Here is a 15562-nt window from a genome sequence, read left to right on the forward strand (position 1 = left end):
CGTTAAATATAATATATAATATAACCTTTTAATATAAGGAAATTCTACGGAGGGCCGAATTTGTTCAGCATTTTTTCACCCTCTGCTTATCATCAAAGAGCCAGAGAATGGTGAACAACCTGTTTTAACCTGGACACACTGCTCCATGGCCCTGTGACTTCAAATCCCAATCCACCCAATGAGAACCGCAGCACTGAAATAGGGGCTGCTCCATAGTTATGCCTGAAATTAACTCAGAGTTCTGACCTTCCCTTCCAGCAAGGAGCAGATAACCCCAAATCCATAATTCTGTAGGCAAGTTTGCATTTTCAGGGACTACCTCAGTGAAGTGTATAGCCCAGCCCTCGACACCAGGGGAATTCTGCTTTGTCCGCTTGCCATTCTACACCATAGACAGGGACCCTTAAAGGAAACATGCTTTGATCTCATGTTGAGTATGTACAGAGCCTCTTAAACAGCTACCAAAATACCATAACCAAGGTTATTTATCAAAACACCAGGTTTACATTGCATATAGTGTCTGAATTCCCTTTCACGTGCATTGCTGATTAACAGGGAAATGGAAATGGAGCTAATGGGAATTACCGTAGGTTCCTAATCTGTTAGGCGCTTCTGAAAATCCCAGTAGGTGCCTATCTGCATTTTTAGCCACCTAAATACCTTTGAAAAACTGGCCCAAAGACTAGAGATTTTGGGGTGCCCAACTTTGACATACTTTATGGGGGCCTTGTTTTCAGAAAGTGCTGAGCACCCACCCTCTGAAAGTCAGCCCCTTTTAGGTGTCTCATGTTGAGCATCCACCTTGAGGCACCCATCACTAGTCACTTTTGAAAATAAGAATAAATACTAACACCACCACCCTCTTCTCTACTGCTTTACATCAGCGGATCTCAAAACACTTTACAAAGGAGTTACATCATCATCCCCATTTTACAGATGAGGAAAATGAGGCACAGGCAGGCAAAGTGACTTGACCAAGGTCACCCAGCAGGCCACTGGCAGAGCCAGGAACAGACTCTTGCCCTCCTGAGTCCCAGTCCAGCAATCTAGCCACTAAGTGAAACTGCCTCCCTAATGTAGGTCTAAATCCCTAACTCGCCTTTGAAAATGATTTTAGGCTTCTAAGCCATTCAGATGCTTTTTGAAAAATTTCCCTTTTCCCTTTTATAATCAGGCTCCTCACCACACCCATTCCATTCAGCGAGGTCATAAGCCAGTGTGTGTGACATCACAGTTGCTTTCATGCTGAAGATTTTTTGTGCACAAAGAGGGGACTGTGAATGCCTGGAATGAATCAGAAATGCAGAAGAGGCGGATTAGAAAAGATAAAGTGTCCGGTTATACTCAGGAAAAAAAATGTGGCTGGGACTTCCAAAAACACTCAGTGGGAGTTTTTTCAGTGATCTCAGAGGGAGCAGAGTTAGGCCAGGACGGAGCATTTTGGGAAATCCCAGGCCAAATTCATCAAAGCAACTATTGGTGGTGAACTATTTGTTGTGCTTTAATGATAAACTATATCAATATAACAGGAGTACTTGTGGCACCTTAGAGACTAAGGTGCCACAAGTACTCCTGTTATTTTTGAGGATACAGACTAACACGGCTGCTACTCTGAAATATATCAATATAGACCCACCATCTAGAAGTCAACAAAGACACAATCCTGAGAACGGTCTGAATGGGCCAAATCCTGCCCAAACAACTAGACCCACGGACGTCAGTGGAAATATTGATGACAGGAATCAGCTGAATGCGGTTACTCCCTGTTATATGCTCCTGCACAGCGTTCTAGGAAAAACTGATTCTGTGGAAGATTTTCAAAGGCACAAAGGGAAGCGAAGCGCCCAACACAATTCCCATTGAAAGTCAATGAGGCACCTTCCTACCACTGGTGCCTTCAAAATCCTGTCTTGAAAAATTGAAAAAGAAAATGTTCTAAATTATCAAATGAAACAACCACACGGGTCCTGATTTAGCAGCCCATCCTTATTCAGCAAAGCATTTAAGCACATTCTTAACCATAGGAATTGCTACTGGAAACTACAGAAACTATAGGAAATGCTATTGAAAATAACGGTGTTACAACACAAACAAAACAGGGGTGAGCTCAGAATCACGCCCCCTTTCTCTCAGCCTCTCTCCTTGCCTCCCATGTCTGAAGGAGTATCTCAAAGATTGCTGCTCTACCACATCTACTTCTCCTCGCGTGGACATTTCAAGGACATTTTATTCTTATTGTATTCCTACTGCTGCTGCTACGTTTTCTTATGTTTAAAACTCTGGACAGGGAATCTAACCTGAACTTTCCTGGAGAATCACCATCTCAGAGGCCTGAGTCATCAGATCAACATTCATGAGCAAAATGTCCCAACATATTTCTCCACCACTTTTGCACTTTTTGAAACTTTAAGTATGATATTACAATGCATAACGATGCAACATTTAAGCATAGTAGGGAGATGAGATGAGTGAGATACAAGAAGAGCTCTGTGTGGCTCGAAAGCGTGTCTCTCTCACCAACAGAAATTGGTTCAATAAAAGCTATTACCTCATCCGCCTTGTCTCTCTAATATCCTGGGACTGACATGGCTACAACTACAGTGCATAAGTATAGTAGTGTCAATATTATTGTATAGCCCATGCATTTGGTTACATGGCACATTACATACATAAATGTAATGCATATATATGCTCAATCCATAGCCAATTTAAATCAATTGGAGTCTTTTCATTGACTTCAGTGCACTCCAGATTAGGCCCATAGACAAAACCTGTCCTCATTTATAGTATTAATAGTCTGCTTCATAAGCATTGAGATTGCAATTTGGATTTCAGTGGCTCATACCAACCCATTGGGTGCTATTTTCTGCATCAGTTTCCTGGCTCATGCTGTTGACTCATTTCATTGTTTTTGGAGGAGCTCTGTCAAATATCCATTTGGCAGTGGAAACATTCTGCAGTCCCAACAACAGATATTAGGGGAGAAATCCTGATGTTGATCTATATGCTCACATAGCTCCAGGAAACTGTTTTAGTTGAAGTCATCTTCAAGCTTTGCAGGGAAAATGGAGGATTTCTTTATTGGTGAAGTTTTAAAATAATAAATAGGTTTTTTTTAAAAAAACCAACAAATTGGAAATAAAATTTCATCAATACTAAGTTTTTAAGCCTGATTTCCCCCTCACTGAAATCAATGAGAGTTTTGCCATTAACTTGAATGGGATCCTTTGGCTAAGATTTTCAAAAGTAACTAATGATTTGAGGTGCATCGGTTTCAGGGCGCCCCGCCTGAGATACCTTGAAGTGGCCGGATATTCCCAAAGTGCTGAGCACCCAGTCTCGGATAATCAGGCTCCTCTGAGTTGCCTCCAGAGGGGCATCCAAAATGTGCAGTCACTTTAAAAGTTCTTGGCCTTTATTTCCTATCACAGTACACACAGCCGAACCTACTTCCCCCAGGTGATTGGGGAAAGAACCCTCTTTCTACTAGAGCAACAGCAGCCAGGGTGTTTTTCTAATGGAGAGATAGCGAATGGAGGCATTTGTTTGCTTGGTAAATCTTTGGAAATAAATATTAATTCTGTTCTAATAATGTATGGCTTTGCAATTGCCTGGTGTGCCCATATTGGGACATGTGAGAAAGGGAATGTCTGGCAAACTTCACCACCATTCAGGGACGCATCCTAGTGTCATTCTTCTCCCCCCCCCCCCATGATGCCATTGTACTGGTGACATGGCAGCCAGCAAAGCAAATTGACATGTAACGAATGCTCATTACCTATGAATATTCATTGCCTGCTTGAGTGCTACTGAATGTAGTAATGTACTGGTAGCTATGAACGTTCAGCCAAACACAGCAGCTAAGGTTTTTCTGTACTCGTGCTCTGATTCCATAAAGGTCTTGGAGAATTCCCAAAACCTTCATAAAGTTGAAGATACAGCTCCTAAGTTGCCAGCTTCTCCAAGACTGGTAACGGACATCAATATAATAACCTAGATACACAGAGAGTTTTATGAACTCCTGTTTGAGACGCCTGGCCTTGAGGAAGCCAGCTCTCTTGCTCTCTCCCCTAGTTCCCGTGGAGCTCTGAAAGCACAAAGAAGCAGAGCTCCTATCCTGAAAAGCGCTCCTTTGCTCTTGTGGAGGTTTTAAGAAAGACATCCATCTTGACTTGAGTGCAAGTGAAGAAGATTCAATGACATCCTTTGGTAAGTTGTTCCAGTGGTTAATTGCCCTTACTGTAGAAATCTTATTAGGATTGCACAGGGATCTTTGGGAATGAGTGCCATTTGTTTTTAGGGGGAGAACTACATGTTTTCTAAAACTAAAAACCTGACTTTTCACGACCTACTTTGTCCATCCAAATGGATAGAAGGCTGCAAGTCCACCCGGCTATACCGAATGGATTAAATCCAGCTGTCTAGCACTCCCTTACATCTGAGATGATGTGGCTCCTATGTGTCCACAGGGCAGGGAAGAGGTTACTATCATGCACCCAGTTATGTCAAGCTACAAACACAGATAACAAACCATTATGTAAAAATCTGCCTGAATTTCTGAGTCACTACATTTATGAGGGAACCGATACAAGAAAGGGGACTTGGCAAAAGTCAAACACCAGAAAGAAAATTATTTCCAGCTTGAAGTTTTGCAACCCTTCAGCATATTAAGGCTTACTTATTATTATTAATATCCATGTTGTGCAATGTTGTTATAGTCAAATTTTTCTCCCTTGTGTAAACTTGGAGATGTCCAACAATCCTAGGTATTCTTTCCTAATAGGAAATAAATTAGAACGTTGAAGTAACAATATTGCATGCCAATTGTACTCTATCAAAGAGGTACCATCCTAATATTTTAAATATTTCAATATTGCCTTCTTATATAATAAACTAAGTCCAATGTATGCCTGGTTGTATGTGTGGGGCCAAAAAAGACATGTCTCTATTTCAACTCCCTATGGCCTTAAGGTCCTTCTGCAAAGCCCCATTAAGCTGCATTCAAATGTTGGCATCTCTGTGAATATTTTAATACCATATAACTCTTGATATGCTTAATAAAAGTGTCTGTACATGTGGTTCTATTTTTCACTTCCTGGCAAATAAATAATAAATAATAATATCTCAGATGTAGCAGATGCTGCCCCTCCTCCCAAGGGGCAGTCAGACAAACACCAACGTTTGCCTATTTAACCTGGGACCACTTCACAAATTGCATTAGTCCCCATATTTGACTAGCAATTTTTGGATTAAAACCAGTTAAGGGGAAGGATAAATGTCATTTTTTTAAGCATGACCCCATTGCTCAGCTCATTAAAGTTTTCCTCATGGCATTTATTCCATTTCATTCTCCTATTTTATATTAACCGCTTAACTACTAAGATACACACAAGCAGTGTGTTTTGCATGCAGTATTAAAGAATGCAGGGGTGAAAGGGTTAAAATGGAGTCGATACAGGAAGTTTCTTCATGTCATTCAAGTTCACGCCAGTTAAAAGAAGATCTAAGTGCTGTGGCCAAGTCATCTTTCTACAGTACAAGAATTAGGTCAGTAAGTCAGATCTCTGAATATCTTTTAGGAGGAATGAATTGATATGACAGTGACATCTAGCAAAATTTTAGATATGAAATGGCCCATCTATGTCTGTATCGTGTTCTTACAATCTGGGCAGTTACAACAAGGTTTAAAGGCATTCAGAACCGAGGCTTCATCTTACAGATTGTCCTATCAGAATGATTTATAAAGGAGGGTGGATGGCACCATATTGTGAATGTAAAACAGAAAGCAAGACACCAATTAAAAGCCTCCAGCAAACCCTTCACACTCAGGTCTCCTACAGCCTTCAGTGGGAGATACGCTTGTATGAAGTCTCCAGGAATAAAGTCAGCAGGTATGTATATGTATTGCTGAGCATCTGATGGATTTTTAACTGGAAATACCGTTTTGTAAGAACAAGGCACTTGAACGTTATATTTCAGGGAACCCTGCCTTAAGCCACCAACAAAAAAATAGTTATTTAACAGAGGTGGCATCTCAAGAAAGGCAGAGGAGAATTTGTATCAGTCTCTTTAGAGAGGAGGTTGCGTACTAAAGTTCCAGACCCGCAACTAATATCACCAGCACAAGGTCCCGCTAAAGTTACTAGGACACTGCATAGGTGCAGTCACTATATTTTGAAGGCTAGGGCAGTCTCTGGCTTCATAAGCAGTCTATAAAAAGATCAGAAATATAACAACAGTGGCAGGGCATTGCATTAGACATCACAGCTGTCTTTGCTTCTATCTGCAGTTCTGAAATCAAGTCCTGTAGCTTGTCTGAAACATGTAAATGATATATTTCTTCTTCTGCTGCTGCTGCTGGTGAGACTGACATAGAACCAAGTCAGTCACCAATGAGCCTAATTCCTCAGTGATCTCACCACGGAGAAGGAGGAGGGGGGTGGAATGGGGAGGGAGAAGAAATAAAATTGGCCCTTAAAAAAAAAAAAAGAGCATTTAAACTGCTTGTCAGTCGTCTGCCTGACAAGGCCACTTGAATGTATTCGGGAGTATTTGCATAAACGCTCACAGTGAGTTCACCGTAGCTGCTAGCGCTAATGGTACATAAAGTAATTTAGTCACTTCTCTTAGGCATCCTGTCAGAGTGATGAGCACCCCCTCTTTGCCTTGTTGCATATTAGATCATTAGATAATAAAGTGTTAGAGCATGCAAACTGACAGGGTCTCCGGCACCATCATTTTTTGAGGGCACTGCATTCTGCCAGAGAGGAAAAATAAGAGAGAAACTGATGCTGCAATTGGCTTTAAATTCAAGTAAATACACCCAGAGATTTGAAAAATTACTTTGAACCAAGGTAAAAGAGCTTATGCAAGAAACTCTGCAGAGATGTAGAGCTAAGAAACCTGAAAGAGTCCCTCCAGGCCTGCTTAAATGCTATCTCTTGCATACCCTTCCTTTTCCCCGCCTGTTTGGGTTTAGTCCTTTAAATTGTTTTGGAAAGGTTTTCCTTTTAAAATTACACCTTCAGATGAACTATAAACCAATATATATTATGCCGATTTTGATCTATATTAGCTCTTCTCTATACATCTTACTGTATTTGTATAATTTAGAAAGGTCAACCATGTTAGCCCCATGGTTTACCATAAATATCAAACAAGCAAGAGTCCAACTATTTGTGAGTGAAAATGTGATAATTATTGCAAACCACAAATCACTGTGGCCTACCCTATTTATACCACACAGAGCGGTATGAAATAATTAGCCTCTGCCTTTTGAAAAAAAGATATATTTATTTGAAAGATGAGCTTATTAATTCTCCAGGATCAAGGAGTATAGTGTGGGGATGTGAAACCATGATCTTGGTTTCTACTTATGTACAGAGAGATGAGTTGCTAAAAAGGAGCTTTCCTTTTACTGTCTGACCAGCAGGCTCTAAATATAGATCTGTGTTGGAGATCCCAAAAATAATCCAGGCTACCTGCAAATGAGATGGTAAAAACCCAAGTGCGGAGACACAAGGCTCCTGAGTGGCTCAGAAGGTAAAACTTTCTGTCCGGTTTTGCTTTTCGGCACCCAAAGTCTTTTTTAGGTGTCACTCACACTGGAACTCAATGTTTAAAAGCAGCATTTGCCAAAACAGGTTTGTAAAGAAAATTGTAAGGTTAATAATGCCTAAGAAAACCAGCCAGCAAGCACCCCACCTCACCACCTTCTGCCCCCACTTCTCCACAAACAACATCAGGTATTCATCATTTGCTGACCAGATATTTGCATTTGGGCTCAAAATCTCTATGTAAGCGCCTGGGTACATTGGGTCAGAGGGGTATGATAGTACACTTCTTGCAATCCAAACCTCATGATCAGTCAGAGCGCTGGGCCGGAGTAGCTGTGAGCAGCACAGCTAACGACTGGCAACCTGATATGGCCTGCATCATCCTCTCCCCCACTTGCCCAACACCCCCACAGAAGGTGGGAGAGCCAAGGGTATTCTGCATGGACAAATCTGGGGAAGACAGCCCAGGCCTTAGGACCAAGGATCTAGGAGCAGGAGTAAGAGGGACACATTTTGGGGAGGGAACTATGAGGGAAGCCTATTCCAATGGAGAGAGCTATAGACTGTTCCAGGAGTGGGGTTTAAGTTTTTGGTGGCTGCTCAAAACTTTGGTGGGTTGGCGCCCCATTTAACATGTATCCACCCTTGAGTTCGGTCAGTTGTTTTGGACAACATACCACAAAAGTACTTGCTAGTTTTGTTGCCATCCCATGCACATAAACATGCGTAGAGTTCAGTGGTTGGGGGAGACACGGGTTTAGCTGAAAAAAGGTTAAATGTCTGGCATGTCTTAAGGAAGGAAGGGATCTTTTAGTGCAGTGGTCACCATTAATGAGAATTTGCCAACGGTGGCCAAATAATTTCATCCGAGAGGTACCCGAGAATTAGATTGGATTAGATAATCACTTCCCGCCCCCCAGGATTTAGCAGAGGAGATAATTGTGGTGATTATGTGGTGCCTGTTGGCAAATGTTGACATTTAATGGCAACCACTGGACCTGAGGGTTACCTGAAAATATAGGTATAATTTTATTATTTTCTTCTTTTTGCACACAGAGCAACTTAGCGAGTGGGAGTGGTAGATACATGACAAGGAGGTAGCATTACAGTATGTGTGAAGACAAGAATAATTATAAGTATGAGGGGAAAAAAGTATAAACTTAATCACAGGTAGGCATTCAAAGGTCCTCACTGGAAAAAAAAGTGTATCTAGCTTAGTTCTAACAAAGCCAAAAAATAAGCAGGTTTTGAAAGACAAGAGTTTATGTTAAAAAGATTGCAAGGTTGAATAGAGTGACGTGTCCTTTGTAAGGCTCTGCCTCTTGCTAATTAATAAAAGCAGTTTGCACATTCCATACAAAAATCGAGCAAACATTATGACAGTGGTTTGTTTATTAGATTAGGTTGTTGGCAGGGATGAAAAAAAATTCTATAGGATGAAGCACAGCTGAAAATGGCTCATGACCTACATAAAAAGTTAGAGTTAAATAAATACAGATGTAAGTTATGTTTATATAATGAGAAACGCTGCTGAGCTAAGAATTTTAGGTTAGTAAGTGCGAACTACAACCCCAATCCTGCAACCACTTATCCATACCTTCAACTTTACTCACGCAAGCAGTCCCATTGACTTCAACATGGCTACACACGTGCATAAAGTTAAGCAGATGACTAAATTTTTGCAGGATCGGAGCCCAAAAGAATGAGTAGAATAGAACTCTTTTTCAACAGCAATTCATCGAGTGGTGGAAAATGATATATTCTCCCATTATTATTATTTGTATTACTGTATGCAGTTTACATTTTTCCAAGTGGCATTCACTTTCCTTGAGACAAATTTTATCTGGTTTCTTCTAACTATTTGGCAGAATATAACCAATTACCCATGCAATCCATGGCACACACTTATGGCACAAACCAGTGCAAGGGGCTGGGTGCATTCCACACCCACGACTGTCAATGGGAGCCAGTGCCTAATGTGATCAGGATTATAACCTACTTCAAAAGACAAGGGACAATTCTCCCAAGGGGCCGGGGGGAATTCCCTTATGCTTTTTGTTTTGTTTTGTTTCATTTTTAGAAGCAGTCACCAATTTAGAGGACAAAGCAAAAACAAAACATTAATTAGGTCCAGATTTTCAAAGCAGCTTAACTGTCATGTAAAAAAACTTAATGTAGTAGCCAGATTTTCTACAGAGCTCAGCACCCAGCAGCTACCAGAAATCTGGTCCCAATTGTGGGTGCCAAGTGCTTTTGAAACTCTACCCACATCTTTTACATGCCAGGGGGAGCTGCGCCATTTTGAACACCTGACCCCAATTTTGGGTGCTGAGTGGAGGTGATCCCAAAAATGTAGACATTTTTCAGTAAAGCAAAGGGCAGATTTTTCATGAGAATTTTCTCAGGTTCCCCACCCCACCACTGAAAACTCCAGTTCTCTGCTGCTTTGAAAATCCAAACCCAGTTTTTGGAGACTGATCTCTTAAAAATTTGGCTCGGAAGTTTGTTTCGACGACTGCAGGACAATTTGAAATGAAAAATGAGAGAGAAACCAAATAAATCCACATTTAAAGTAGCAATGTCAACCAACGAAAATGATATGCCTACCATGTTCCAGATAAGAAGGCGTACCTTCCGAGGGATCAAGCCGTCGAGCCCTCCGCCCGTGCTTGGAGTTGTTGTGTACAAACATATTGTCCGACACCGCCAACACATGGCCGTCCACGTTGACTGTTGTCGACACCACAACCTGCAAGCACAAGAGCAAAACGGATCAACGTTTTGATATATTAAAAAAAAAAAAGAGCACAGATTGTAATAAACTCAGTTAAATAAATAACAGCTGGGAGCTGCAGAAAATTTCATAGCTATTTCGCATAATAACTGGTGCTTATGCTGTACAAATCTAACAAGAGACGCTATTGATGAGTGAGTCTTTGGCAGAGAAACCTTTTGATGCAGCTTTAAGTCAAATTGCAGAGTTTGTAGCTGTATGGCAGAAGGTACGCTGTTAACCATCATTTTAACAAGAAGATCTTTATTAAGGGTTTCTTCCCCCCCCCCCCCCCCGCAAATACAAGGGCGGCTGTGTTTCACCCTAAATTATCCTTCAGTTTCTGTGCTGAAGTAGATAGCGCTGTTGACATTGCAAATGAGAATCGATTCAAAATAAAAGAAAACAAAAACACTTTTTGTGAAGTTGAGACGAGAGCAGCGTTCTCTTTCTCTCCCTGCCCCAATCTCCTCTTTTTTTTAGCCACAGTCACCAGGGATATCTGGACTTATCCCAAATTCTCCCGCTCTGAGCTGCATTTCAGTGTGTCTGGGGACAGTCTCCACTTCAGAGAAAGACAGACCTAGTCACCCTGATTGCCATCTGCGTTATGCTCATGTCTAGGGATCCCAACCAAGATCAGGATCCACTGTCCTAGACACTATACAGACACAATCTGAGATGGATCCTGCCCAAAGGAGTTTCCAATCTGGATAGGTAAGACACAAAGTGTGGGAGGGGAAACTGAGGCATAAATAGGGAAAGTGACTTGCCCAAGGTCATACAGCTGGCTGGGAACAGAACCCAGGTCACTCAGATCCCCACCATAATTCCAGGACCACACACTGCTTCTCTTACCCCGTTCCCCGCTCTGACCCCTATGTCCTACACTAATGAAGTTCAGCATTTCAGGGTTTGATTCCAGTTGAAGACAGGGCCCTGGGTAGACTGCCAGTTTTCCAAGAGCACACGTTGCCGTAGAGAACTTTGACTAAAACAATAAGAAGAAATGACCTACACTTCTCCTTATATTAAACAGGGAAAGGGATTAAAAACTGAAACCCACCGAGATATGTTTATTCATGCGACCTCTTACAACCAAATATAATAATTGTCTGTTAATTGCAGTTTCAGCTCCCACCTCATGCTTCGACATGTGAAACAGCAATCAGCGGCTCCGTTTAATCCACCTATTATGTTGACTAATTAACTTTGCTCGACAGTTTATTTCTTCCTCCATTATCAGCCCCTGTCAGCCGCAAGCACACTGCCGCACAGGGGGACCTCAGCCCTCTTGATTGATCACCGATAGATTGACATGCAGATTAATTTAATTAGAATCACCTCACTTGAGAAATGAAAGACAATGGCAAGGGGGCTAATAGATCTGCTCTTATAATGAGGCGAGCCTCCAGAGCCAGGGCAGAGGATTTCTGATTTATTTTGCTGAATTCCCCAGTCGCTCTTGCTTTAATTGTTCTTGGTTTTGAGAGGCTTTAGCCTCTGAAGAGGTGAAATGCTTTACAAGGATTGGCAAACATTGCTTCAACAGCTCCCCGGAAGCGGCTACCTCTCAGCGTTGCTCGGATGGGGACACTTGAAGGATCACTTACAACAATTCAATGTCATCACTTGAATTGGATAAAGAAAATAAACTAAAAACTTTGCCATTCTACCTATTTCTCACCACCTATTAAACACTTAAAAATACAAAGCCAGTCAAGTGGCTAAACCATCTTTAGCCAAGCCAGGAAGCCTTTGTCTTTAAAAGGGGGAACACAACAGAACAGTTTGCATTTCAGGATTTCTGATCTAGTCCATCAGAACACCATTCTGCAATGGATTTTTTTAAAAATACATATTATTAAAATACAGAATGAAGAATTCAACAGCTCTTACAGACAGTAATTTGAAAAAAAAAAAAAGACAGCACCAAATATTGTAGGTAAATTCTTTTGAATTCAAACTAGTGGAGAAAAACATGCCAAAATGTAAAATTCCACAAGGATTTCAAATGGAATTTATCCTTTCCGCACCTGGGGGGCAGAAGCAAGTTTTTTCTGTTTCCACTAAAATGTGACCCTACAGTGAGTGGCACATAGTTTGCAAGGGCACAAATGATATTGCAACCATTGCAAATTCTTTGGGACAAGGATTTTTGGGCAAATCCTCAGCTGACGTCACTTGTCATAACGCCATTGACGTCTACACCAGTCTTCTGTGTTAGTCAGTAAAGTGCCAGGCACATTTAGGCTGATGTAGAAGTATCATAAATAAAATAAATTAATAATAATAATGATCATAGCAGCAGAAGAATTTGAATTTCCTAGAACATCAAAAGCTTGAAATATTTCCCCCACAACTTGGCCCCAATCCTGCAAATACTTATGCATGTGCTTCCTCTAAAGCATGTGTGTAGTCCCATTGAAGTCAATTAGGTTAAGCAAATGCTTAAAGTTAAGCATGTGAGCGTTTCCAGGATCCAGAATTAAAAGTCTTCCTAAATTAAAAATAATACTAGCGTAGGGCCCAAACCTGCAAAGACTTGCACACGTAAGTAACCTCTCTCACACAAGAACTCCTAACATGGGAGTAACTCTGTTCATAACAGTAGATCCAACAAGGTCAGTTACGGGATCAGGCCTTTGTAATATTTTTCCCTCAGGTTTTGGAACCTGTTGATGTGACACGTTTTGATTTACTGAACTGTACCTTCCTACCTACCTCTTGACCAGGGAGTTTGATTTACTGCACAGAGACCACATTGGAGTGGTTCTTTGGAGTCGTTAGCAGAAGAAACTATAAAAGGAATCACCATGAGAATCTGTTTCCAGTGTCAGGAAATGCAGAAAAAAGTGGTTATTCTGGGTGTCTGTCTAAAAAAAATGATTATTCATAGTGCACCTGTAAAAAGCAGCACACACGCTCTGCTTATTTCTTAAAATATACAATTTTATTAACGTAAGCACTCTGTTTTGCTAGGAATGTAAAAAGGATTTAGCACACACGCATTAGCTAAATATTAATGCCATGACTATGTACAGAGAAAAAATAGACTGTGTATTTTCTTATGCACTGCAGTGATATACTGGGACTTTTTCAGGGCACATATAGGCTTATAAGGTACACTTTGATTTTTAATCCAAAATACAACACTTGTCTCATTTTGATTTTGAAATTATCAGGATGTATTTAAGTTAAAGCACATGCTAAAACTAATCGTGGAGAAATCGTAAAATTGTGTGTGGGGTGGGGGGGAAATCAAACTAGATGTGGAGTGGACAGTGAGACATCCGCAGAACAGAGGCTTTAGCAGGAGGGAAAAGAAACACTACAGTTTAATAAATGATTAATGAGGTGCTGACATATTAATGTAAACATGGGGACAACCAGGCCTGCCAAATCTCCAACCTTTCCAAATTTTGTCAACAAAACACATTTTTAATTTGGGTCAGGCAAACACGGAAAATGATTTTGAGCTTTAGCTTCAACCCGTCGTAGACTTTTAATCTAAATCCTGTATCAACACTGGGGGAAACTGGGGGAAGAGTCCTCCCCCACATCCTTTTACAACTTTATTCAGCCAGCCACCAGTATCATTCCCGCTATATTATATAATGACTCTGCAAAGTATTCTGCCTGCTGTTAAATAGCTCAGTTGTGAATGTTTTTGGGAGGTCAGTTAAAAAACCTTCTGAAATAAGAATGTTGGAGATCAAACTATTTATCCGGGTTTAGTCCTGGGCCTGTTGATTTGTTATGGTGCATCACCTAATATATCAAAATTAAGCATCGCATGACTCCTCGTTTTTAGCCACAGCCCATTAAGCTTTGCTAACTGATTAATACAGAACGTGTTCCTGGTGTTTTCAATTTTCTCCGTTTTCCTGGCAGTGCCCTGATATTTTGGTTTATACCCCAGACACCTCATGGCAAAGGCTGCAAAAATTCAATGACGATAATTTCCAGGCTTGAGATGTCTCTTGCTGCCATTTGCTTTAGGCCTTTGGCTTTGGGATTCACTAATCTGATGGTATATCTCACTGCTCCAGCTTCCTAATGCATGTCATGACAAAAAGGGATGGGAAACATCCTTATTTTCATCACCAGTTGGAGACTGCTTTGTGCAGTCTGTTTCCGTCATTCAGGTAACTCAAATAGACCTTGATTCAACAAGATACTTAAGACTGTGCCTAAAGTTAAGCAGGTATGTGCAATGCATTCAGGGAGATTACTCACATGCCTGAAGTTAGGCACATGCTTAAATACCTTGCTGAATTGGGGTCAGAGCTCACACTGCTGTTTTCCAAACTCCCCCTCCTCCTTATCCCTCTGGGGAGAGAACCTTGCATGTCCTAACTCCATTATCTGGGATTCGTGAAGCATCATTTTTGTCTCTTATGCAGATTTGCAGCAGGACACAAGTGGCTACCATTCAAACATGAGTGGCAGCATCCCATTAAGACAAGTTTGCAAGAGGTGGAGGTTGTGCTAAGCCCATCAGACAGTGCGGTAATGCTTTAGTGACTTTCTGGGTTTCCATAATAAATGCATGTTTGGGGGGTTTATGCTCTGACTCAGCCACAAAAGTTTCCTCCCTATTGAAACCCGACACGTGTCAGCGTGCGTGCAGTTTTATTATAAATACCCAGGTTGCCTGGGGTTTATTAATTACACAAGTAGACAAAAAGTGTTTTAGTTCTGTGTGGTTTTTTTAGGGCAGAGAACCACCATGGGGCAGCAGACCAAGAGGGTAGTGGGGGCTACTGCCCCCACAATGGGAATATTGAGGGGAGTGGATATAGCTGATGTAGAGGCAAGAGGGGGACCCAGCTATATCCCATCCCCATGCAGGGGGGGGCAGGAGGGAGCAGAACCCAAAGCAGGGGTGGGGGAGCTGCAGCAGCAGGTAGGATTAGCTCTCTTCTCCCAGGCTTCTGTTACGCGGCCAGCGTATGGGGACCACACAGGAGTCACACAGTATATGCCTCCAGCCGGCCGGGAGAGGCGGTCACTTATGTGACTCCTCAGCCCAGCCCAATCCAGCCACCCTGGGTCCCTGTGGAGACACTCAGCCCAGGGGAGGGGCAGGAGCATGTGTGCCAGTTGCCAGGCTGGGGTGAGGCCTAGAGCCGGGGGGGTAGGGGGAGGACGGGAGGGGGTGACAGCACACAGGTGCCAGCCACCGAGGGGGTAAGAGGGAGAAAACAGGGCACCGGCCACCGAGGGTGGC

The 15562-nt window shown here is 41.8% G+C and overlaps 1 protein-coding gene across 14 annotated transcripts in view; it reads right to left on the reverse strand.

Annotated features, from left to right (window-relative positions):
- EBF1 (EBF transcription factor 1) overlaps positions 1-15562 on the reverse strand; it is a 320070-nt gene that overhangs the window by 98340 nt on the left and 206168 nt on the right. For 7 of the 14 annotated variants that reach the window (XM_065410169.1, XM_065410174.1, XM_065410172.1 and 4 more), the window contains one exon: positions 10188-10305. In XM_065410169.1, the coding sequence (XP_065266241.1) occupies positions 10188-10305 (118 nt within the window). Of the gene's footprint in view, positions 1-10163; positions 10306-15562 lie in introns of all 14 variants that reach the window. The other 7 variants (XM_065410173.1, XM_065410170.1, XM_065410166.1 and 4 more) reach the window with 1 other exon arrangement.

This window comes from Emys orbicularis, chromosome 8, assembly GCF_028017835.1.
Source record: "Emys orbicularis isolate rEmyOrb1 chromosome 8, rEmyOrb1.hap1, whole genome shotgun sequence".
Taxonomy (NCBI): Eukaryota; Metazoa; Chordata; order Testudines; family Emydidae; genus Emys; species Emys orbicularis.